At 42.9% G+C, this 26,840-nt stretch overlaps 1 protein-coding gene across 1 annotated transcript in view; it reads right to left on the reverse strand.

The window, feature by feature from the left end:
* Window positions 1-462: 462 nt before the first annotated feature.
* Window positions 463-26,840, reverse strand: part of SLC66A3 (solute carrier family 66 member 3) — an 80,741-nt gene continuing 54,363 nt past the window's right edge. The window contains exons 4-7 of the mRNA XM_085610697.1: window positions 17,578-17,635; window positions 17,172-17,292; window positions 8,001-8,042; window positions 463-846 (exon numbers count right to left, since the gene is read on the reverse strand). Of these exons, the coding sequence (XP_085466823.1) occupies window positions 755-846; window positions 8,001-8,042; window positions 17,172-17,292; window positions 17,578-17,635 (313 nt within the window). The 3' untranslated portion in view covers window positions 463-754. The remainder of the gene's footprint in view (window positions 847-8,000; window positions 8,043-17,171; window positions 17,293-17,577; window positions 17,636-26,840) is intronic.

Below are 26,840 nucleotides of genomic sequence, written 5' to 3' on the forward strand. Positions count from 1 at the left end.
ATGCCGTCCAAAGTTGAGGATCTTACCAGCGCTTGGTCAGCATGCATCTGGGCCTCGATGTGCTTAAGTCATGGAACCCAAATTGGGTTACTCACAGAGAAGACATCTTGAACTCTCTTGTGAGTTAAGAGCTTACTTTATAAGGGAAGAGCTGTGGTGCAGCGGCCAGGGCGCCTTACTCCGGAACATTGGGGCTCACCGTTCGACCGCAGGCTAGCCCAGCACCATGTGACTCTGGGCAATAGCTCGCTTAATCTTCCCGACGTCCCCCAGCGCCTTGACACCCTCAGGTAATTGTTTGCGCTTTACAAATACTGGATTTTATTTAACACATACCCTACTACATTTGAACACGTTCTTACGCATTGTAGATGTTTGCTAGTTACAGCACTTATGACACAAAGACTTCGAACCGCTGTACATGTTTTGTATATCCTGGCATCTAACAATACAAAATAGGAATATAATAAAACAACCAGCTGTAATTTTATTATGCACAGAAATATTACGCATAACAAATTAGCATTTTGTAGATTGCACGTGGTCCCACAATACATGATCCCATTATTATGCGAATATTTTTGGTCTTGTAACATTTTTTTGCAATTAATTTATGTAAACGATACCAACACTGACATACATGCATACTGCATGTACCGTATACATTAACCATAATCCTTTCAAAATACGATTTTACGGTTTGTTTTGTTTGCCCATTTTCAGAGCAAATCACGCGCACTTCTGAAGCCAGCAATCAGTCCGTCTTCTTTGACGTCCGTCGATAGCGCAATACTGTGACAATGACCCACAGGTTGAGCAACAGCATAATAATAAACCGTGCTAGCACTGGAAAGAAAAAGATATTTTACATTTAGAAATCGAACAATCAATCCATGCAAATGCAGACACCGAAAAAGAAAGCATTTTTTTTTTGTATTCTGAGATATGACAGAGCTCCTCTGCTCACGGTGTGAGGGAACGAGCTGTGCAAACAATGACATCTCCCATAATAATGGTCTGATTACTCATCGATAATCCTCATTAAACATCCCTGTCATAATCTTGACACTACCAATCTGAGCCTGGTTCGCGAAACCGGCAGCAACGTCAGCCCACCAAATTTAGTAGAGATTTTTAGGTCTCACCTGACCCAGCGCATGCGCTGGTCTGGCGAGACTTATTGAGAGGGCTCCAAAAAGTGCTACCAGGCCAGCCTAGAGCTACAGTGCATGTGCGCGGGCGCGCGTGCCACGCTTTACCGTGATTACTTTCACATTCGTGGCCGCTTTGATGTTTGATCGCGATCACTTTCACTTTCGCGGCCACACGGCCGCTTTGCATAGCCAATAGGTCTTGCTTTTGGGACCTTATAAGTATTTAGTTATGCAACTGTTGCATGGCTAAACACTTATAAGGTCCCAAAGGCGAGACCTATTGGCTATGCCAATGCTGCCTCCCCATGATGACACATGGTTGCACAAAAGTGATGGTGGCAGTCTCAGTGCATCTGTGGAGGCTGGGAATACCAGCCTTTCCATGCCTCAATGACCAGAGACGTGTTAAGGCGTGGGCTCTGGCCCAGGGCCCCAGCCTTTTAGTGGGCCGGAGTCCGCACGATTTCCTCACACTCCTGCCGTGATGGCCTTGAATCATTTCTCTCAATGCCATTTTGTTTTAATTAACTTTGCTATATGGTAATGTGTGGGAGTCTATTACAGACTTTTGGAGAGAAATGTTGTGTTTGTTCTTAACCACCATGCAACATCCATAAAAAAAGTTGCTTTTAGATCAAAATAGGACCTCACATATAAGAAATGTCAGTGGGTCCTATTGAAAACACACATCACTATCCCGAACTATTAGACGGAAACACATTTAGGGCCTCACATATAAGGTCCTACCTGCACTTTTGACCCCTGGAATGTAACTTTTTTGACGTTCCGGTGGCACAATGTGCCATCGCATATTTAGAAGGCCACGTAAACCCACTTTACATGGCTTTTTATGGCCTTATAAATATGTGCCCCTTTCACGCAGAACACTGTGTGAAAGGGGCTTTCCATGGGTGTTACTGTGGGTGTGCCACACACATGAATATTGGACATATTCTCGCATGTTAAAGTTCCTTGTTTGTATTGTTGAGGCCTGTATTGAGCTGTTTTTGGTTTGAATTTGTTTATAGACGGTTATTGAGAGATCCCTGATGAAGGGTCGGGAATGACCCGAAATGCATTGGGTTTTGGAATGATCATTGTTTAACTGCAAAACAATGTCTATAATGAGGATTATTGAACTATTTGAATCATCACAATGAATCAAAAACTACAAAAAATGATGGATGATTGATAATTTATTGGAAACGTTACTTGCAACACGTGAAGTCTGGAAGAAAAACTCACCAGTTTTGATGGTAAGTGCGCCCGTCAGCTGGGCAGTGGTTTATTCACACCTGGGATACTTGCGACGTATTCTTCTAGTGCTTGCATACACAGTGCTAACGACCTGGGCGCACACAGAGTAACTGTCTTGAAAGTGTATATTTTTCTAAAAGAAGTGTATATAATTGGAAACTGGAGAGCACTGCAAAAACATAGGTTGTTGCTACATTCTGCAGCACACAAAGAAAAAAGAAATTGCTTGAATTGATTGATTTTGTGCAGGAACGTGTTCCTTCCTGCACAAAATCAATCAGCCCGGCAACGCAAGAACCCTTGCACCATGGTGCAAAGGTGCCTGCGTTGGCGCACAGCAGCCCATTGTGCACCGGGGAAAATGACAGGAATACTCCGTATAACATAGATACGGCACATTCCTGCACTTTTCTTATGCCGTAGGGCAGAGCAGCAGGAAGGCCTGCGGCGCTGCCCTACGGCAAAAGCCCATAAATGAGGCCCTTAGAATTTAAACATGTCTGCCTATGCAGTGCCAGTGACCTAGCTAAAGAGGGCATAGAAAAGCTGAAATTGGATCATAAATTCAAAGCTGTTCCGAACAAGGCCCCACAAAATACGTTTGGCCCAGGGCCCCCAAAATCCTTAAGCTATCCCCGTCAATGACTGGCTGCTGAAGGCAGGCTCGCCTCAGACAGACATACACTACTTCTAGATGATGGCCAAACTGTTACCATAAATGTGTTTTTTCTTCATGCCCGACTCCTTCACAATGGTTCCCTTAATCCTAGACACTGCTCTTCTGAGCTCTGTCTTAACAAGTCCAGGACATTTGGGGTATGATCCCAATGTTTCGACCCTTGAACTGGCTCTGAGGCTTCTTGTCCTTTTGTATCTTGCTTGTGAACCACATCCAGTGGCACATGCTGCCCCTGCAGGGGGATCTGATGTCTCAATGGCCTCAGCATCAAGGCAGATTTCACCTAGTCAAAGGAGACTCCAACAAGCATGCGGTGGTGGCTGTTCAACCGCATATGGACCGGTGGTAGACCTGCCATCCCATCTCCACTCAGAGCTGACTGATGCGATGGGTACATCGTTGCTGGGCACGGGAGATCATATGGGAGAGGTGGACATCAGAGGACCAAGGTCTCCAGCTGAGGTTCACCTCCACATCAACTTGTTGGAGCTGCGAGCAATTCACTTGGCACTAAAGGCGTTCATTATAGCCATCAAGGGGGAACAGGTATAAGTTCTGACAGATAATATGACCACCATGTGGTACTGCAGCAATGAGGGAGCGGGAGGACCTGTGTCCTGTGCCAGGAGGATCCACATTTCTGGAAGTGGCTAAATGCTCAAGGCATTCCCGGATTGCCCTAAACCACAGGAACAACCTGGCTCAATCTAGTCACCACAGCAGAGAACTTGCTGTGAAAGTTTTCATACTGGAGTTATGAAGGTGGTTCTTCCTCAGAGATGCCCTCACCCCTCCAGCTCCTGCCCAGAGTACTAAAACAGATCAAGAGAAACTGAGTCAAAGTCATTCTAGTGGCTTTGGACTGTTTGAGGAGCACGTGCCCTCCAATACGGCTGCCGCTTCCAACGAACCTCCTGTTGCAACAGCTGGGCCGAGTTTTACACCAGAGCCAACACAACCTGCACTTCCATGCCCGGAGATTGAACGGCAACAGTCAATAACTTTCGATCTTCTCCTCTAGTTGATCGGTATCATCCGAGCAGTCGGGTGTCCATCTACTAAATCTATTTACTTAGGATGCTGGCAGAGGTTTGTTGTCTGGGGTTCCTCCCGAGATACCGATCCCCTTAATGCACAGTAATCGGATGTTCTTCTATTCAGTTTGTCCTTAGCCAAGCAAGGCCTTGCTGTGTGGCGGTGGTTAAAGGTTACCTTTAGGCCTTCTTACATTTACAGGATCAGCCATCCTTCTTCAAGTCACCTGTTGTGATGTGTATTTTGAAGGGACTGATCAACATGTTCCTGCCAACAGCGTTTATGATGCTGCAGTCTGACTTTAATTTGGTACTCACTTCTCCAATATGCACTCCCGTCGAACCCATGAACAGCTGCCCTCTTCATCTTCTAACCATCAAGGTTTTATTCCTCATCCCTATAACATTAGCCAGGCGAGCGGGTGAACTCCAGGCATTTTCTGTGGTGCCATCATACACATATGTCTTTCCAGTGAAATTAAACCACTGAACAAAAGCAGCATTCCTGTCCATAGGGCAGGCCATCCCTCTTGGTGGTGTTTTATGAACTGCCTGTTCCTTCCAAAGAAGATCAGTTCTAATGTCTCAGACCTAAGAGGGCCTCCAGCTTCTATGTGATCAGATCAGAGAATAAGACAGCATGACCAACTTTTCGTCATTTTCTCTGGAGCTATGAAAAGCAAAGCAGTCCAAAACAGAACCATCGCCTGATAGATTGAGTTTTGCATCAAGGCCTGCTATGGGCTGGCTAAAAAGCAACCCCCAGAAGGCTTCCATGCTCACTTCACCAGAGTGAAGGTTGCTGCAACTGCGCGAGTGTGTGGTGTGCCAGTTCGCTATGACATCGTAACTCCATATGTTAATTAAGTGCGACTGCCACCATAGAATTGTCCTGCAGGATTTTCTGCAAACCTCAGCTTCGCTCCTCAAACATATGACCTGACGGCCAGGGGTGTCATGTCACAGTGATAATTGCCTCACTAGATTTCCCTGTGCAAGGTATGGTAGTTATGGTCACTAAATTAATTAATGGCCCCAGCACGCAGAGAGACACATCCCTGCATGTCAGGGACATCAATGTGTGAATTTCTGAATGGTTGAAACAAACATGAAGCTGGAGCAACAAAGTTCTCTCTTCCTTCAGTGCAAGTACTGCATTAGTGATAATTAGGGATCTTTAAATCCTTGGAATGGTGGTGGTGGGATAAAAAATAATATAAATAAACTTACCTTCTTCGCCGCACGTCTCTCCTCCAGCCTCGCTCTCCAGCACCAGAAGCATCCAGGATCCCGGACTCTCTCAGCCAAGCACGACGCTGCATGAGTAGCGTCATGATTGGTTTGAGCAGTCGGTTTGGTCGCCCAGGCAGTACCTGGGATGCTAAGCATGTTCTCCACCAGGCTGTGCAACACAGCCCAGTGGAGAACATGTTAAGTGTGCATGACTGTTTGGCCAGCCCCAGAGGGCCTGCCAAGCCGTCATGCGCACTTTGGGAGTGCAAACCACCCATGCTCCCTCTAACAGCTGGTAGCCCAGCCCCGCCCGCACCACACCTAACATGGTTATGAGTGGCACAGAAAAATAAAATGATAATAACTTATTATCTTTTGCTTTTGCACTGTTCAACTACGCTCCTCCGCCTTAGCGGAGGAGTCCCCACTGGCATCAAAGCGAATACAAGCTCAGCTAAATGGCACTTTCTTAAGTACCAAAATTCTTTGTGGTGGTTCGTCTGTGGTCACCTGGTCAAAACAGTATTTTGGACCACAGAGCTGAGCAAAATGAGAACTAACTAAAACACTTGCTGATTAATTGAAAGAAAGAACTTCAAGATGGCCACAACATGTATCCTTGCTACAACCGAAGAACAAGCACAGGCTGGTCTCGTGGTGGCCCATTGTGAACGCACTTCATAACTATGAGACCTAGCAGGCTGAATGTAACTTGCAACAAAAGCCTACCCATCGCTGTTGGAAGTGTGCTTCTTGCAGCTAACTCTGCATCTTCATTTCACTGAGGAGTTGCATCCATTAATGGTCCTAAGATTTCTTGTGTGGTTGCCACATAGGGTAAAGCTGTGCAGCTTTTTGCACAATACCATCAACAGGAATTGATCTTAAAAGACTTCCTTGTCGGACTTGGTGACTGATGGGAAGCAAAGTCAAGAGTTGCACTGATCAGAATTTGTTGAAGGGTGACTATGTCTACCACAGTGCAAACCAATGAATTAATGACCTTAAGAGTTGTTCCAGTAGATGCAAGAAACACATTTCCAAAGATCCCCTGATAAGCCATGTATCTGCGTATGAATAAATAGGTTTCATTCCCTGTGCAGTGGGGCCACATCAAATTTAGGCCCAGATTTATCAAAGTTCTGTGTTGTCCTTGTGTCACGCAAACCCTTGAGTAAGATTTACTATGCCACCTGTGTGGCTCTGTGTGGCACAGTATATCTGGAGTAACGCAAGGTAGCACAAGTTGCTGCCTTGCGTTATTATGCTCCAGGAAGGCGCTCCATGGGTGGAGTGTGGGTCTTCCTTTCCATCCACCCAGGGTTTTGGCCCATTTACAGATTTACTAAGACTAGTAAACCTAGGAATGCATCAAAATGCTAAGCCTTTCTAGGTGAGGCGTAATGAGAAGAAATATGCTTATTTCTGCTCGTTATTTCCTCTTTCTACGTGTGCTGCAAAATACCTCTGGGGATTGTTTTTGTGCAGGGACGTCTCTCTTCCTGCACAAAAACAATCCTGGCTGTAACGCAGGCACCCTTGCACCTTGGTGCGAGGGTGCATGGCAGCCAGAGGTGTGCCAGGGCAGACTGAAAGCAGGAATGTGCTATAGGTTGGTAATTATGGTGCATTCCTACTCTCCCCATTTGACGCAGTGCGGCAAGTTGTCTTGCTGCATTGCGCTGCGTAAAATGTTAGTAAATCTGGACCTTAAGGAATGGATAATCTACCTACCTCAAGCTTAAGAAGTAAACGTTGAACTAGATATAAATGTCTTTTATTCTAGGTTTTTCTTTATTTTTCCAAAGTGAGTAATTCCAATACTTGCAGAATGTTATATGCGGAGACCTATCAGCAGACCGGTTTCACCAGTCTTACAGGTTCTGGTCTCAGACAGCAGTAGCGTATGTCACTCCAATATCCGCTTTAAATATATATGTGGGAATGCAACAGTTTCCTCCCGAAACATCTGTTTGTCGGTTTATAAAAATCAGTACTTTTGCTATCAAGTGCAAACCTTTTTTGCTAGAATCATACATTTAAAAACAAACCAAAATCTTGCCATTTTCATGCAGAGTTTTTCATATAACTATGGATTTACAGCATTAACCGCATAATCCTCCATTTGCTTCATAATTTTCAGATTTCAACACCGTGTCCGCTCAAACCGATCAAAAGTTTTTTTTTTTTTAAAAGAGTGACACATAAAATGCAATGCAGTGGCAGGCCCTTTTGCAAAGTAGGGCTGGTCACCTTTCAGTTACTGGTTGCTGCCTTCAAGTGTTAAAGCGGTACCAATGAGGTGAAATGTTTGGCCGTACAGTATTGATAAGGTTTAAAATTACAAGATGGTGGAATAATACTGCCACAGAATTCTTGCACATATCTCGCCTTTTCAGCTGAACAGCCAAGGATTGAGTAGTGTGTTCAGTACTGGGTAGATGCATCAGTTCCCCACTCAGCCTCTCACTCTAACATTCTGAGTGACCCCGAAAAGGCGATTTGCAATGCCACCTTGATAAAGATTTTTATTTCACGCATTTGTACCTATTTAACCGCTGCCCTCCTCCCCCAACCTATATTTAAAAGAAAAAGGGCAAAATGCATAAGAAAAAAATGTGGTTCTTATTTTAATATACGCACCCATCATGTCCTTGGTGGTCATCAGGGTTGTAAATATTCGAGCTGCAAATCAAGGAAAGAATTACAAATATTATGTATACTCCACGCAAAAGATGATGAAATAAATGAATGGTATAGGAGATGAAAACATAGCTATCTGGTAAGGCTGCATCTGCCAAACCGAATCGGTCCTCAACAGGCAGTTTAATTCTAGATGGTGACCTCTGTTATGTTACTTAAGTAGATTAATGATAAATTCGTTTCTTTTTTTGTTCCATTCTTCCCATATGGTGAGCACTGAATGATGGCGACACTTAAACGCACAAAATATAAGCTTAAAGAACATTTGGGCACAAAGAACGCTTTACTGCACTTACCGAATTTCTCATGGCAAGGAAATCAAGCTAGACCAGCCTATCCAGGTATATGCAAACATAAACTTAATGGAGGCTTAGTCCTTCGAAATGTTCGTACATTTAACAATGCTGGGCAAGTGTGGGTTCTATCGGAATGGTCCCTTAGAGAAATTGACAAAATATGGCCGCTCCTAAACCGAGTCATTGTAGGTAGAACTATAGGGGACCTGGTGCGAAAACCTAAACAAGAAAGCCCCCAAAACGCAGATATTAACACACCTACCAACACTACACTAACGGTACAGGATACTATGATGAAATAACCCCATTTAGCCCCATTCCCCTCGCCATACAACGCCCACAATAACCCCACCGATAGGCCGGCACGAGACCTGGAGCTGTCTGATAAGTGGAACAAAGAGAGCGGTCTTAATATTCTGACCGTGCTCCATAAGGGCATGGTTCTGACATTCAAACAAATATGTAAACTTGAAGAAGCACAGAGGTTCTACATTGATCAGCTCTGATGCTGGTGATGGATCCAATAATCAAGGAGGCAGCCACCTGTGACCTGGCACCTGGCACCTTCTTAAGAATTGTGGAAATAGGAGTGAGCACAAGACGGGCAATACCGGTCTTATATATTTTAATGAAAGCCTCCCCTGCATACGAGGCACATAAAAGATAAATTGGTAAAATAAAATAGACTAGGGATGGGAAATAGAAGACACCAGTGGAACCACTTGTAGTGAGATATCACACAAAACTCACAAAGCATCCTAGATGGGGCCCCATTGCAAAGTAAGCGGCGAATGCTATTCTTACCCAGCAAAATTTAATAAGATCTTCTACTGTACAAGTGCAAACTGATGGAGGGGTTGAGGTCCGATTGGGGATTTCCAGCACACTTGGTGGGACTGTCCACATATCAAGGCGTTTTTGCTGGAATTATAAGCAGCCATGAAAACAACTTTAAAATATCTCATTTTGTTGGTTTTTGCGGTAACTCTACGCTACCCTCCCCAATCTCAGATTGGGGTTTAAGGTTGTGGATGATTATGGCAATGGAGAGGCTTAAGAGAACACTGCCACACCATTGTAAACACACCATCGCAAACATTCACAAGAGACTCAAAATCCATTGTCGACCTTCCTATCAAGATGTCTCCCAACCATGCCATCCATTCTCTCCTCTACTGTGAGCCACAAGTCTATTTACCTATTGAATGTGATTTTCCAATGGCCCCCTAAATCCCGATGCAGCGAATGACTGTAGAATATCCACAATCGACCAAGGTGAAATCCACACATGTAGCCAAAAACATCCTTTAAAAAGGCACTTATTTAAATTGATGAGTTGCTGGCACACCGCTGTAAGGGACCTTTTTAGGTATGGTGATATCCAAGGTCTGGTTTAACTAAAATTGTGTGTTTAATATAAGTACTCATAGGGGCTTTCATAAGACCTCTTCATCTATTGGCCTATTATTGTGTTCATCACATTGTTCTCCCACCCACTGCAGGATACGGCATTGGGCAATGGGTCAGCCTATTACAGCTGTTGGTTAACTTCACTGTGAGTGACGGCATCCGGTCCTTTCACAAGGAGTACTTCCGCATACAAAGTTGCCCCCTTAAGTGCTAGCGACAACTATAGGGTGGGAACATGTGACTTTAGAGACCCAAACAGTATTTTTGCTTTTAGACAGTTTTTTTTTAGCTTGATGAGGGCTGGTAGAGTCTCCAACAATAAACATTTGCAAAAACCATAATAAAACAAGCACTGATAAATTCAAAAGGCTGGCATCAAAAGCCAGACCTGTTGGCTTTTCTAATGTTTGTTTTCCTTTTCTGTTTAGGCAAGAGAGGGGTGGGAATAAGTTATATGTTTTAACCCATACAGATATTTAGAAGTTTTGCCTTCTTTTCCTTTAAGAAGACTAATATAGGAACAACTGTTTCCATACTCCTTTATGTTGTATTGTAAAATTTAAAACTAAATAAAAACAACTTTTAAAAAAACTCCTCAATTTGAAATTTAGATTTGGAGTCCTGCTGCTTGCCAACAATACCAAACAAGCATTTCCAATGCAATAGGTCTCTAATTATCAAAAATGTAACCTATTGGCATTGTAAGTGACAATGCCCTTTAATATTGCAGGTTATTTAAACACAAATAAAAGGCATTATCATTTACAATGCCAATAGCTCACAATCTCGCAAATGCGAGACCTATTGCATTGCAAATACTTGTTAAAGTGAAAGCGCACATGGTGCACTGCAAATACAAGAAGCGGCTGCTATTGTCCCACATTATTCATTAAAGAAAACAGTGCTTACCGACTTCATAATGTAGACCATGTAATAACACAAGTAAAAAGTCCAGTTGCTATGGGAGGTTACAAATGCAGACAAGGCGGTACCAAGGAGGGATTACTAAGCATATTCATGAATAAAAAGCAATGATTTTGCAAGGACAGTAACAGTAGCCAATTGAAAAGATGGGCGGAAAATGGGCGGGCTTCTATGCCATACCTCAAAACAGCCTGCCTTGCAGAGCAGCGCATGTGCTGCCCAGGCTCAACTTAAAAACGGGCCTTGGCCGTCTCTTTTCCAATTGTTGGGTCTTTTGCGGTAAGGAAGAACATATTAGGACATTTTCGGTCTATCCTGTATCATATATCAGGACGAAATGGATTATTCCAGTTATGATTCATATTCAAATAAACAGCCACAGTGAGGAACTGAACGTTTATAGATACAGGGCAAACCCTGTAGTCACAGTTGAATTCTTTTGAGACACCCTTGATCTTGCCATGCCTTATTGATGGTATCCGTGTCAAAGCCTTTGCTACATGCTTCTTAAAAACTTTCCTATTTTCTTTAATTATGTTCATGATTCAGAACTTAATGTTTGAGTGAGGGCTTATTCACTGTGTACTGGGGTGTTTTTATCTTTTATGTACCGATCAGGTTAATGCGCTTTAAATGTTTTCGCTATTTTTACTAATATTTGTATTTTATCAAAATGTTAACTTTCTATTAGGATTTGTGATGTTTGTATTGCATTTGTTGTATTGTTACGGTATTGTTTTAAGAGTTTTTTAAGTTCAAAATAAACCCTGCATGATGATGAATTTCCAGTACACCTATTTCTATTGGTTTACTTGTAGCACGTGGATTGTGGGGGATATGAAGTTGGCTTCTCCCATGCCCCTGGGACCCCATTCATGCTGTAGGGTGCTGCAACTGGTGAAGAACAGGTCCAGTCGCTTCTCCTTGCCTTTCTTGTGTTTCTGCCAGACCGCTTCTTCCACTGTCCTCCTCTGCCTCCCTGCTTTTTCGCTCATGGCTTTTGTTCCCTTGTTGTGGACCGTATTCTTGCCTCCAATGCTCTGGTTCTTTCCGAATTCAGGCCATCTCAAGGTCCCTCTTCCCCTATTGCCAGCTGCACTGTGGACTCACTGTCCACAGACTGTTTGGGAGGGAATCCAGTGGGTAAGACAGCCATGTTCAATTGCCTTCAGTAGCTTTGCCTGTGCTAGTGAACGCAGGGGGCACCTGATGTGCAAAAGGTGTGCGTGGGTGTTCTGTCCTCCATCTGCATGTGATTTAGGCCACTCACTTACATACCTTTGGCCAGGATGAAGGCTCAACATTCACCAAGGACCTCAACACTCGTGGCGGAGGCCCCACAGTCATGGCGGAGTCTACGCACTTGGGGCGGAATCCCCGTAATTAAAATTTTCATTGCGGAGATTCCACCCCAAGTGCGGGGCCTGAGGCCCGTTGTGGATCAGGCCCACTGTCTATAAGAAACAAATCTGGGACTGTGATGAAATATTGCCAATTATTTATTTCCTCTGTCTGCACACCCTCTGAAATCTATCAGTCAGTAACCAGCCACAGTCTTCCTGATTACCTTGCCTGGAGTCTTTTACGGAGTTTAGTGCTTCGTTGTTTTTTGCATGAGCTTTCCTTACACAAAGTGGCAACAGCTAGAACAACAAAACTGCTGTCAGGCAGCCAAAGAGTGTGACGGGGTACAAACGGGTAACCACTCAGCCAAGGCAGCCAGTTATTCTGTTAGGATTAACTTTGTCCCTAATACGTCGCAGAGTTGATGAACGAAATCTACAAGACGATTACAAATTCCTGGACTCCGCAGTGGCAATGAAACGCTAAGCAATGCCAGTCTCGCCTCCTTCTTACACATTAACGCAGACAATATTCGTGAATGGCTCTCTTAAGAACATTGTGTTGGTTGGACAGGAAGTACCTGCGCTCATCTGAAAGAGAATTTAAAGTCAACTTTTTAAAAAATGTATCGATGTGTCTAGGTCAACTCCACTGGCAAATGCCCGAGTTCTCTAAAACAAACCTGCTCTTGCAGATTTCTAAAAAAGTATACCTCTATGCATCAGGAACATGGTCAGTATAATTACTATTTATTATACCACCCTGCTTTTCCATATGAAGAGTTTTAAGGACAGAATCTCTATTGCCCACCTTGTTGGAGGATATATTCAAAGTGTCGTCAACTGGGTTTGGCACAATAGATAGGAATAGGGAAACCATATACGATGGACTGTAAGGGCTCTACGCTGAAAGTGACTGGACCATTTATTTCCAGCCAAGATCAGAAGACGTCTTTATCCACTCATCCTCTTCTGCTATCTTTGCGGTTACCTTTATTTTGCTCTTGACACCTTTTGTTTTGACCGCCACGGTAGCTGCAGCTTACTATCCAGGCCTAACTTCATAAGCTTTCCCTAAAAGAATACTTTTTTTCTTCCCACATTGCCATACCCTACACTCTATTAAGGCAGCTGTATGTGTACACTTTCACTATAGAGATGCAGTCTAGCAGTGTTTCTAGTAGGACATATCTCCTGCTATATTAAATTTATTGTGGCCGCGCTCTCGTTGCTATTTCTGATTATTGACCACAGAACTGTCTGTATGCAAGAGACCTCCTTAGGTGTGCTTCCTGCTTTGCCTGAACTACTGCTTCCAGCGTTTTGCTCCTATTGTCTATTGAACCACAGGTGTAACAGGGTCAAGGTCCTAGCAGTGAATTGTGCTTGCCTCTGTGGAATGTTTCTCTGGAGGCTGCAGAAGGTGAGGAGGTCTGGGGTGCCTGCCTTGAGCAATTCCTGTTGGCCAGATGGGCTGAACATTTCTTGTGGTTCAGATTGTTTAGTTTTTATGGAATCTGTTATTGAGAAAAAAAGGATGACTGGTTTCTGAAGTGCGAGCCCTGGAGGTTGGAGGACTTTAAGAACTTGTTGAACATTTCTGGATGTTATTAAAAACATTGTCCAGGCTTTCGTTTTTCACCTTGTGCTGCTGGGAGCAGTGTGCACTGGGTAGGGGTGGGGATTCATGGCTGTGGGATGGCACAGACACTACATGGCCTTAACAAGCGCCGGTCTTTGTGGGGCTCAAGAGCATTGTTATAGGTGGACGCAGGCTGTTCAGGGGATTTTTGCAGTGGGGATCCTGCCTGTTTGGAAGGAAGCGAAGGCTGACATTAGCACAACATCCATATTTTCTTCACCCACACTTCCTTGGCCTCTGGACTTCAAGGATACTTCATTCTATTTTTCATCCACTACACTACATTCCCGGGTTTCTGCTTTTTTGTGCACATTTGGGTTATTGTTTTTTTACAGTATCTTTTTTTGCTTGAAGTATTTTTGTATAATATTTACTTTATATGGGTTTAGAGAGGTTTGTTCTGCAACTTCTTGCTTTTTATTCTCCTGGGTACTTCTTTGCCTGCCAGTCCACCTTGTGCAAACAGTTTTGTAAGTGCTTTGCTTGGCGTCTCTTCATTTTCTTCACAGTGAATCTGCAGGACAGTGGTGAGGTGTTTCAAGGAGGTTACCATTTTTATCCTTCAAGGAAGGATGAGAAGATAATAGATGTGCGACTTGCCATTACTAGAGTAGGATGCCAAAGATTCCACTAAGCTGTAGGATCCAATGCGTATCAAAAGCAGGATTTACTCATGGCAGTTCAATCTTTTAACCAGTGAGTTCAGACCTCACCTGAAGAGAATATCACTTTACTGCAAGCTGTAGCTTCTATGGGACATATTACCCTTCAAACTGAAAACAAATCTTAAATGCCTGTCCAATTCAATTTACGTTTCCACTACAACAGTATGGCTAGATCCAAGGTTGGATGTTGCCTTGGGCAACCCCTTTCATAACTACAAATGATTCTGTGTTAGAGCATTTCCAACATTTCTTAAGACTTCAAGAAGATGTTTGATTGTAGGGAGACTCTAAATTAAGCTTCTCAAACTAGTAACTCATGAGCTGCTGGCAACTCTCCAGCTATGCATGAGAAGCTCTCCGGTAAGCAGCTCATCCTATTAAAGTAGAAGGTTTGGCTTGGATGAAATAGTATGTGATATGTGTGTATTTTCCAAACCCATAATTTCCAAACTGTTTCTAAGGCGGAGGATAAATGGTGTAGCATTGGGAGACTTACTAATATTTTTTAACTTGGTATTATTACCTTGTGCCAGAGGGAATTGCAGCTGTGGCTGCTATGTATTACCATTGCAGAAGTATTCTAATTGACTAAGGGGCATATCATCAAGGGGCCGCGATAAAATTATTGCCGCTTTAGCGTCCGTTTTCGGGCGAAAAGCGGTGATAATTTTATCGCTTTATTAGCATTAGCGTGCGTTTCCTTGCCTTAGCGCCCGGTTGCTTTCCGCCTAGCCTTGCATCGATAATGAGATGCAAGGTAGGCGTGCCACGTAAAACTGCATTGTAAAATATCGCTAACGGGCCTTCGCGATATTTACAAGGCTGACCTTGACACGCGTAGAGTTTTAAAAAGGCGCGCTAAACGCAGTTATCGCCGGTGTCTAACGTCTGCAAAATTTCAGACTTGCCTATCTGTATAATGGGAGGTGGATTATAACGCTAAGTCCACATCTCCCTATCAACAAGGATTTCTCTATCGTTGCAGTTTTATCGCTTGATTTCCAGCGATATTGCTGCATTTTGCCGCTTTTGCCGTATTTTTTATCGCCTCGGTGATGCGTGTTGTTAATAACGCGTTAACCGGGCGATAAATTCCAGCGATAAATAAATAAGCGCTAAGCGCGCTTTGCGATATTTATCGCCGTCTATTTATAATATGCCCCTAAGTCTTTTTTAAAATACTTATGGCAATCCTGCACGGAGGCAATCAGGTGTGGTAATCTTGCATAGGATGGCCACTAATGTAATTCTGTCTGATCTGTACAATACTGATATAATTAGTAGCTTGGGCAGATTTTCATTCAACAGAAGTAGTTCTTACTAATAAAAAGGGTGGCGGCTTCTGCCGTAGATGGTTCATTTCGGAGTTCAAGAGCTGTTACTGAAAAAACTGCACCATTACCTGTGTCCATTGGAGAACATGTAGAGATATGTTCCTTTGATTTATTAGCTTCTCCTCATCATCCATTAATATTAGAGATTAACTCTGAGCCACCAAACTCTTTATATAAAATGAACCACCAAGGTACTTATTTTGCCCTTCGAATCTTGCTCCTTGCATTGTGTGCAATCTGTTCAATACTGGCCTTCAGGCATATTCTCTCAGGACCTAGTCTCAAGGCGATATCAATATTATCTCACATTTCAACATAATGTATAGTTTCAGGATCTGTTCTTAAAACCTACAGGGAACATTTTAAGAGTTTCAAGAGAATACAACTGTCATATCGATATTGTTCCTGAAGCTGTAGTTCCTTTCGATAGAATGCCCCTGTTACCAGAACCTGAAAAGAAAGCCTTTAAGGAGTATTTGGAGGAGAACTTACAGAATGGCTTGAATATTATGTTTTGTTCCCTTGCAGGAGCACTTCTTTTCTTTGTGGCCTAGGAAGACTCCTCGGATTCAATTAAACTGTTAAAGACAGTTGTTTTATTCCCCTTATTAAAATCATTTAAATATTGGCACAGAGAGTCAAGATTTTTACAAAACTAACTTTGAGGGGGGCTTATCTGTTGCTAAGAATCACAAAGATACCAATAGAAGACTACATTTTGTACTAGTTTAGGACATTATAAATACCAACCATTCCAGTCTTTTCTGATTTGTTAAATCATTCTGTAATTGTCCATTTGGATGATATTTTGATATTTTCATCTGATCCTGAGCAACATGTTGAGCATGTTAATGAGGCACTGAAGTGTCTAAGATGTCATCAGCTGGCTTGTGAACCAGAACAATTTACATTTGAAGCCTCTGAGGTAGAGCACTTAGGATACATTCTTTCTGCTGAAGATATGTCCATGGATCCAAAGAAGGTAGTTGCAGTTATGAATTGGCCAACTCCTATAATGTCAAGGAAGTTCAGTGCGTATTTGGATTTTCAAACTTTTATGGGCACTTTTCTTCTAACGTTAACCAACCACGGGACTTTGATATGGGATTATATTGCCAATCCTATTTTTGAACAACTAAAGACATTCTCTGTGTCAGCCCCAGCTCTAATAAGACATTCAAATCCTCTTCTTCCCTTTATACTCCAGAAGGATACTTCAGATAGAGCAATTATAACAGAGCAAACGTATAGTAGCCCTTTTGAGAGTGCTGGTTCGCTCTACTACATGCCAGTCCTGCTGGGACGCTCTAGTGCTGTACTGAACTGGTAAGGCTGCCCTGGGTGAGCAATGCAGTATCCCAGGCGCTAGCTCCACCCAATCACCTCCTTGCCCAAATATATGCAACTAAGATTGCCAAATCAGTATTGCCACCTCTTAAATATACAGAATGTGTTAAACCACTTCCATTTTCAAATACAAAAACTTAGTTTCCTTACTTGCACAGGTGTAGCAGGCCATACTCCATGTCAAGGCACTCACTTGTCCGGAATCCTTGGTCTGCCACAAACATTGAAGCTGAAGAAATTTGCTAGCAGCACTAATGAAGGTGCAACATGTCTACAAGAAAAAACCAACAAAACCATTAAAATCATGAGTAAGTCTGTTTTATCTATGGCAGCCAACCAAAATGAAATAGCAAGCATAGATACTTCTGGCGACTACTTCTCATCACCAGCTGTACCTGGAAGTTATAATACAACACAACCTTTCTTTATTCATTTAATTGACGGATTGACATTTAACTTCATTCAACGTTTTTCATTCATTGGCCATTGAATTCCCCATCTGAAATTAACAATGAATATGCCGCCTTCAGTCAAGGGTCAGGAGCACTGTACATACCATTGCCAGGTCAATGATCCACTTCTGCAGAGCCAGAAGATACCACCCTGCAGCGAAGCTGGACTGAAGTTAAGGTGCACACACTTACAATGTTCATAGCCTGGGGATCCAGGAAATACAGATTGGTTTTTTTCTATCTCTATTACACTCCACATTTTTCATACTTGGGATTGTGGAAGCACATTCACCAAGATCCACTAGAGTGGAATTTCAATCTGTGATTCATCTAATGCATTCAAGGCTTCAGCTTTTATTTTTCACTTCATGATGTTTTCTGACAACCATTTAACAATCCATTGATATAAAGCACAACATATGTCTAAATGTAAAGTAAAGGGCATTGAATACATGAGTTCTGTTTGATCTTCTCTGAAGCTAGAATTGACCTGCTTGTGCCAGGTGACATGAATTCTTTCCCTCCTTATGTTCTAGAAAGCTTCTTGTTTTGCAATCTCTCTTTGCTGTATCTTAGGTCTACTTCTGGGGAAGGAGAGTAGGTTGCATGCAAGTCAGACCTGATCACGTCTTCTATGGAACCTTTTCAGAAATGTGTATGTTCTGCAGGATGTCGAACACAAGTGAACTTGGGGCAGCATCAATGGGGGTTCCATGGCTACTGGGAAATTACGGTAGAAAAATGCTTACAGAATTTGTCAAGAATCTTCATAAGTCACTCCGCATATGACATTTTGAGATTTTGTCGTGTATTCTTGCAAACTTTATTAAATAGAAGGGGTTATCTTTGGGGTTAAAGTCTGAATATGTTTTAGCAGATTTGTACTTTTTTAATCATAATAGAAATCATTTATTGGGGCGAAATCCCAACCAACCTCATAAAGTACATTGGTTTGCTAATGTCTATGTCTGTACTCCTCCTGTCTGCCAGCTATGCCACAGGCTTTTCACAGTTAGTAGTCACTTTGACACCAGATTTGGTGCAACAATTGTGCGTCAATACAGAAGACCAACATGGAAGATTAGAGGACGTCTACATGTTGGTCAGGTACTTTCCATACGACACCACTAGATAAAGCTTTCAGAAAGCGCTCAGCTCGGTCATAACACTGATGAACACCATTCTGGCCACATAATCACCCCAGACCATCGCCCCCACACTGTGAATAAGGGAAGGTTGTGGATATTGGGAACTCTACCCCACTCTCACTGCTAGGCCTCAATGATGCAACCACACTTGAATTGCAGCTGTTTGCACAGAACCTCACCTCAGGGCTGATGTTGAAATTCCTCGACTCTAGTGATTTCCAGGTATTTAGGTGGGGCCAGTCCTTTCTGACTCCAACACTTGTCAAAAGCAACAAATCTGGTAACTTCACTGTGTTATACTTTTCAGTGCCTAGTTTGGGAGGTAAATTCAGTCTACCACAACAGATAACCCACACCTCACAAAAGGAGAGAGTTATGACGAGAAAGTATGATGGGGCAGGAGGAACACAAGCAGGGAGAGAGTTGAAATGAAGACAAAGAATAATGAAGGAGGCAGATACAAGTGTAAAGAAAGAAAAAAAGGTGAAGCAACGGGAGAAGAAATAGAAAGGGAAAGAAAAAGTGAGGAAAGAGGGGCAAAAGAATGCAAGAGAAAGAAAACAAGAACAGAGAACGAGAAGAAAGCACATAGAAGGAAACACCACACCCAGTAAAACGTGGATTGTGCAGGCGTCACCTCCTGGGGGATATTGGAGTACTTTGCACTAGAATGCAGATCTGGTGTCCCTTGCCAACCAACTGATACACATTAATGCTAGTTCTACAATACCCTGTCAGCACCCGTGATATGCATAGCAGCAACACCTGGTAGAAACCACACCTCTAAAACCTCTGCAAACTTTACTGCATGTGCGCCCCTCACTTGGGGGTGAAGATCTGAGATAATAGTGTGGCTGAAGAACCCTGTAGGAGGGGAAGTGGAGGTTTGTGTAACTGAAGTGCTCATTCTCTGTACTCTGAATGGAATGCATGAAATGCTTGCAGCTGGCCGGCACAGGATATGCTTTATACAGCTGGTAGGACCGGTAACTCCGGTTTTTAATACACCTTGTTTATGCGTAAAAACAGATATCCCTTGTGAAGTATTGTTAAATTTGTGAACATATTGAGTGACATTAGGTCGACAACGCACTTCTTTGCCAACCATACATGTGCACTTCTCCTATATGATTATAAAGGTTTTGCATTTTAATCCATAAAATAACTGCATTATATTAAGTTTCAAGTGTCCTTAAGAATCAGTTATCAATAAAGTCAGCGCACATCAAGTTGTGCAGATTGATACACGTGTAGGGCACAGATGCAGGCCCATGTTCAGCTCAGGTACAGTGAAGGTGGATATCGGTCAGAGCGTCTCTTTCCTCAGCCCAAGTAAACTGCTTTAAGTCTTAGCGCTTGCTAGCTTTCGCCTCTATGAAAATCAGATTAGCTACTATCCAACAATGCACTCCTTTTATTGACCTCGGATGGATACAAAAGGACAAAGATCTAGGCAGCAGTAGAATAACTGGGTATATGTACAAGATGATGAACATTTGCTTTTTTAAAGCAGAGTGCTGGGTGAGCAACAGGCAAAAAGGCAGTCATCCAAATCCAAATCTTGGTGGAAGAGAGGAGTCTTCAGGTGTTTAAAGAACGTTCTCTCTGTTGGCAAATGAGGCAAGGAAGGAGAATTCCAGTAAGACGAGCCCGGTTCAGCCTAGACCTACCGCCATATTCTTTGAGGGGGCAGAATGGGTGGCACACATTGGCTATCTAGTTAGGACACCTAATGTTGACCTGGGGTATTTGAGTAACCTCACTGAAAGAAATACTTTTATTTGATCTGTTAAAATCATAAAAGGGTGGAACATACCAGCATGTTGTAAACAACAACCTATAGAGTAAAACATGCCCCCGTGTGCTGGGAAGCATCGCACAAATGTACATGATGAATAAAAACAGGGAGAGCACTTTTTAAATGTGCAAGATGAGTAAAAACAGAAATAGCACTTTATAAGGCAATGGCCCTCACGTTAAAAGATTGGGGCCAGCAAACAACTGTTATAACAAGGATGCAGCAAATAACTGTTATAACAAGGATGCAGTACGCGTTAGGACTTGTGCTTGATTAAATGTGTATGTACCCCCTGTCTCAAATAAAGTGCTTGCAGAGACTTAGAATAAAAGGGAAGAGGGAGGAGAGAAGGCTGCAAAGAGCATCAAGGAAGATCTGGATCCGGCTGCAAAGTATCCATATGTCCCAGTTCCTGTTTTGCTGCTGCCTTTTTTTCGAGCTCTTGAGCTGTAATTGTCAGGAATTTAATCATTTTACAGGAAAGTTGGATCAAAGACCCACTGAGGCATTTTATCACGGGCGCCCGGCAGGTCCTGACTTGTGTTTCTCTTAGAAATTAGCCTCAGGAGGATCTTCCTTATATTGTGTAAGGCCGGGCAGATACAAAATAGGTGTAATAGCGACTCTTCTCACTCGTCACAGAGGCGACAATCCAGAGATGGCCAAGTCAGTGACCTCACTGTTGCTCATGGGGGTTAAATATTAAGAGGAAACCATAGAAACACAACACTGCAAACGTAATCACTTCTACGTGCTAGTCTAATGAAGAAATGGTAGTACGGCGGCCAGAAGATGTACAATTGTTTCTTTCTAAAGACCAGGAAGTTTACCACTGTAGAAAGTTGTGTTGGACTGCATCCACTGAATTTTGAAGTGACTTACACTTCATCGCTCAGTAAAGCGTGATCTGGAGATATGAAGCAGCATATGGTTGGCACTTCATAGGACATGTCTATGAATAGCATTGCTGAGGTTTGATGTTGCTTTTCTGTGGATGCACTTATATGTGAAGCCAGAGAACTATAAGGTTAGTTTTGCATTAATGGACATCCATTGTAGAGTTTTCGGGGGGAGGGGTTAATCAAAAACTAGTAACAATTTCCCTGCCACACATCTGCCTGTAGAGCTCTGGGCTATTTAAGAGGCGTGCAAGCTGGTACTTCCAGGAGTCTCAGTGGAGGAAAGTTTGCATATTCATGTTGTGAATGGACAGTGGATTTAACAACCCTTTTTGTCATAAGGGAAGGTGAAAGGGTTCAGACATCAGAAAAGAAGGCATCTTATACTTCCAAATCTGTTGGTGATGGTCTCATCCAAGATGTATACTGAATTAGTGGAGGAAAGGAGTCTTAACGTGAATTTGGGGACAACAGTTCTGTTTTGTAAACCACTGAGCTAGGGGAATCAAAGTAGTCTATGCTTCCATGGATAGAGTGGTGGAGGAGGACGGTGTTGCTGGGGGTATTGAGCAGAGTGTGGAAATAGATGTAGCGTGTTACTGGAGACTATGGTAACCAACCAGGAAATTGTCATGCAAGTTAGTGGAAACAGGAAGGGAAGGTCTCAGTTTTATTTGTTGTGAGTGGGTACCTAAGATGGAGCAAACTCAGAGAAACATAGAAGATAACAAAAAGGGGCAACAGTCAGTCGCAGCAAAAAAAACGGCTAAAATAGAGTACTGCAAGGACTTATGTAAACCTGTTATCTAAAACTACAAAGACATAGACCCACATTTTAAGGAGGAGAGTTTAATTTCCATGCGTAAGGCAGATGCTAGACTGTAGAAGAAAGTTTAAGTTAGATGGTGGCATGATAATGGGACGATGATGGCTTACGAGGAACCACAACATTGCCTTTTTTGAAGGACCTGCTAACAATTTGTGGATGCCAGACCATTCATCAACACCAAAGAAGCAACATTGATAGATCTGACTCTCAGGGGCTTTAAAGAACAGCTACTTCTACTTCATACAAATACACAAACTAGACAATATACTTTAAACACTATGACAAAGATTAGGATTCTTGGAAGGAGCCACTGGATGAACAATATGAAATAGGTCTTTAACGGAATGAAGATTGAAATATGATCTACACATGTTGATTATAGAGCAAATTGAGTGGAAGGTGTGGCATTCTGATAGCCCTTTTATTCTGCCACTATCAAGGATTCTATTCGCACTAAGGGGCATATCAACAAAATACTGACACAGCGCAGCAAGTAATCTTGCTGTGCCATGCTGCGCCGCAGGATAAGGGCAGTAAATGCGCCGTATATTCACCTAAATGGTGCATTCCTGTCCTTTCCCTTGCGATGGCACCCTTTTGGCAGCCTAGCACCAACGCAGGCACCCTTGAACAATGGTGCAAGGGTGCCTGTGTTGAATACAGTATTGTTTTTATCAGGTGTTGCATGCATGATTGTCTTTGTACAGGAAGGGGCACCTTCCTGCATAAAAACAATGGAGGCATATTCTTCTTCCTATATGTGCTGCAAAATGCAAAACACATAGAGAGAGGACAAAACGAGGAGAAATAGAGATATTTCTCCTTGTTATGCCTCCCCTGGGAAGGTGTACGTTTTGGCAAATGCCCAGGTTTACAAGCTCTTGTAAATCTGTGACTGCATCAAAGTCCATAGGTGTTGGGTGCTGGAACATCACAAAATCATATTTATGAGGTCAAACAAAGACACTTTGCATGGCTTTGAATGGTTTCATAGAAATGGAGCAAAGCAAGGTAGCACAAATCACTGCGTTGCCTCACACTGCGTTAGGGAGGTGTTCCATGGGCGTTGAAGCGGGTGTTTCCATGCAACACCATGGATTTTGGCGCTTCTCAAGATTTACAAAACCATGTAAACCTGGAGATGCCCCAAAACCATACGCCTTTACAGGGGAGGCGCAACAAGGTGAAATAGGTTTATTTCTCCTTGCTTTTTCCTCTTTCCATGTGTGCTGTATTCTGCAGCACACAAAAATGAAAGAGGAAAAAGCCTCTCAGGATTGTTCTTGTGCAGAAAGGTGCCCCTTCCTGCACAAAAACAATCATGCTGACAACACAGGCACCCTTGCACCATGGTGAAGGGTGCGTGCATTGGTACTAGGCTGTCAAAACCGCACCAGCGCTGGCAGAAAGGACAGTAATGCACCATTTTACATAAATACTGTGCATTCCTGCCCTTTCACTTTGTCGTAGGGCAGTGCAGCAAGGGGACTTGCTGCCCTGCCCTATGCCAAATCCCCATTAATAAGGCCCATAGATGATGCTTATTTAGATAGCATACAATTTAAGAATGCAAGACTGCGGAGAGAAACAGCACAATTTGCTAAGAAGGTAAAGATATATTAGGTACTTTTGATAGTCACTAGAATCAGGTGAACAGTCTGTGGTAAACAGTTTGTCCACTGCAAGGCAACCACTACACTACTAAGTCAGCAACGTCAGCTAATCAGCGCAGGGATTGGAACCATTAAGTAATAACAATGTGAGAAAATGTATGAGTAAATAGTACAAACATTGAGAAGGAGATTCTGCAAATGCTGGAGTGGATGTCTTATGAGATTCATTCTCAAGTGGGACCTCTTTGAGGGCCCCTGGTTGTAGCATGGCACACGATGGAGGGTGTGGACAGTTTCCCTTGACAGCAAAAGTATATTGTCTGGAGATCCAGACAGTGAGGTGAGGACGTTGGTGACTGGACTCCCTTTGTTATCAAAATACGGCAGATTAAACATCTTGAAGCACTGCTACTTGCAGATGGTAGAGGCAGGTCTTTAGATGCTGTTTGTACAAATTGAAGGGGGACCCTTCAGTTGAGACCCAGTCTTGTGCCCTTCCTGATGATCATATGCAAAACCTCACATCCCTTTGGGTCAGCTTCAGGCCGCAGACCCCCCCGCTGCAAGGGTCTTCACTATACAAAGGCAGTGTCTTGAGACCAGTCAGGAAAGGGCATTTACATTCTAGTACAGGCGGGGTCGCTCTGTCAGTTATAAATTAAATTAGGGCTTCAAGTGACAGGAAAAATACGAAAAAACAGTGCAGAATACAGTGCAGGGTAAAGAGTTAACTAAGAGATGCTTAAAATGTGATACCTGAGAAATACATCACTGGGGTGCTACATTCTGCCTGGTGCAAGGGTTAATATAGCATATATTTATATACTGTCCATGAACACATATGCCAAGAATCGGCTCCAATAGAACCCATTCATAATTCGGCTTGGGCCTTTAACGCTGGAGCGGGCCTTTAATAGCCGGTATAGCCTGCTACGGCAGGCTATAAGGCTATATTATCACATGATCCTCCTTTGTTAAACATTTTAGAAGGAACTTGGTGTTGACTTACCTTGTTATCTAATGCTGCACACAGCTGACCATTCTGTCCCAAAATCCAACCATGTGACATATCGAGGCACTACATAAACAACTTTCTATTCCATAACCAAGGGGCCGGAGCATTATAGCATCCTCGCCGCCGTGTCCTTGCAGTCACTTACCATCATCCTTTTCACGCAGACATCCAAATCTTAAAGACCTGTAAAAGAGCAGCATGTCTCAGGAGGTGGGGGGTGGGGGCGAATGCAAGGTTAATATTGATGGGAGCAAGAAAGCCGAATATAATGACTTTATTGGGTTCTGTTTCCATGAAAATCTGGGTGGGTTTCATTATAAAAGTGGGCTACAAGACAGAGGCTGGCTCCAATAGACCAATCACATCTGGAGTCCCAAAGTCTAGCCATAATGATTAATGATCCTTTTTGGATGCTTTATAAAACCTACAGCGCAGGTCCAAAGGACATCAAAATAAATTTTGGGCTGTAGTTGTATTCTATGGAAGGCAACAGATCTTTAACACAAGGTCTTTAAGTCGATATGCTAGCAAAGTCTGATTTGGGGACGAAGTGCCGTCAGTAGAATTACTACAGCTAAGGTATTAGAAGAAAAGAGTGGGTCCGAAGGTGCCTACCTGATTTTGGTTAAGTGACAAAACAAGGTTAAATATACATATCGGTACACCTACGTCACAGGCAAAATTGGATGGGCATATCTACAGCTGAAGCCTCCTACCCATAGAAATCATAGGCTGTTTACATACACTGAACATCTGACTGCGATAATACCGCATATACGACACCTCCAACATGTTTGAAATGTTACACTGAAATATTAGCAATAAAATGCCACTTTTGCAGTGTGTTCAAAATACATCATGCAGTACATCAATAGAAAGCTTTTTCAGAAACTATATAGAAGGGTGTTGGAAGTTTCACAATAGTAAATAGCCCTATGTGCACAATCACGACCACGGCGCTACACTGCACATACAGAAGCTACTACATTAGCGGATGTAGATGGAAAGCAGAACTGCTTCTACTTAAGAATGTGCAACCATTTCCAAAATGGAATATGACAAGATCCCCCCTTGGAGGGAGATTTGTAGCAGCACTTTTTATATTTCTCAAGTTGTGTTTTACATTTTTGGTGGCCTAAAGGCAAGCGCTAGAGACTCTGAACCTTGGGAACCAGATTTGAATCCCAACTTTAGCTCAACATCCTGTGACTTAATTCCCCTGCACCTTCTTTCCCAACTAGACTACAGTAAGTCTTTACTGCAGACATCTAATGGCCCTCACCACACTCTACAGAGAACAGCATCACTACATCTCACATATCCAGAATTCAGAGAAAATCCCACATGATTGTGCAAAGCGGCAATGGCACAGATACCAAGATGTTCCAGTTCAAGCCGCTACTCAGCACATCACAGGCAATGACCTGCAATCCTCATTCAATAGTTCTTGCATCGCTCATCTCCTCATGTGCAGCTTCTGTCCTTGCCTTAGTTCTGGAACTCTCCCATGAACAGTCAATGACACAGAGGACTAAGTGACTTTCACTGAAAGGAATTAGCACTCTCCTCCCACAGACTTAATGCTGTAATCCAACCTCAACCTGCAGCACAGTAAAGAGGTCACCTTGGGTTGGAGAATGTAAAAAGTTCTGAATACGCAGAACACATTTAAAAGGGCGAGTGTGAGTGCAACCAGATATTGATCAAAAGATGTTGGTAACGTCTTAATGAGCAAGGAGTGGTCCCTCTCGGGACCTGCGATAAACTTTGCATTCCATTATCAACCGAGTATAATGGCTAACTCCACTTTATGATGCACAAGCACTGACCAATTGTAGCCAGTTAGTCCACATGCTGGCCACAACATCAATAAAACAAAATACTATAACAGATCAACCAAAAAAGTGGCCTAAACTGCACCACGTTCAGTTGTTTATTAAAAACCTTTAAGCTCCTAAAAGATCATTAGGGCAACCACACCAAGAACTGTTCAGTGCAGCTGCGACCAAACACTGCATCAAAAACACCACTATAAAATATACACGAAAGAGACAAGATGTAAGAC

Source organism: Triturus cristatus, chromosome 6, assembly GCF_964204655.1.
Source record: "Triturus cristatus chromosome 6, aTriCri1.1, whole genome shotgun sequence".
NCBI classification, from domain to species: Eukaryota; Metazoa; Chordata; class Amphibia; order Caudata; family Salamandridae; genus Triturus; species Triturus cristatus.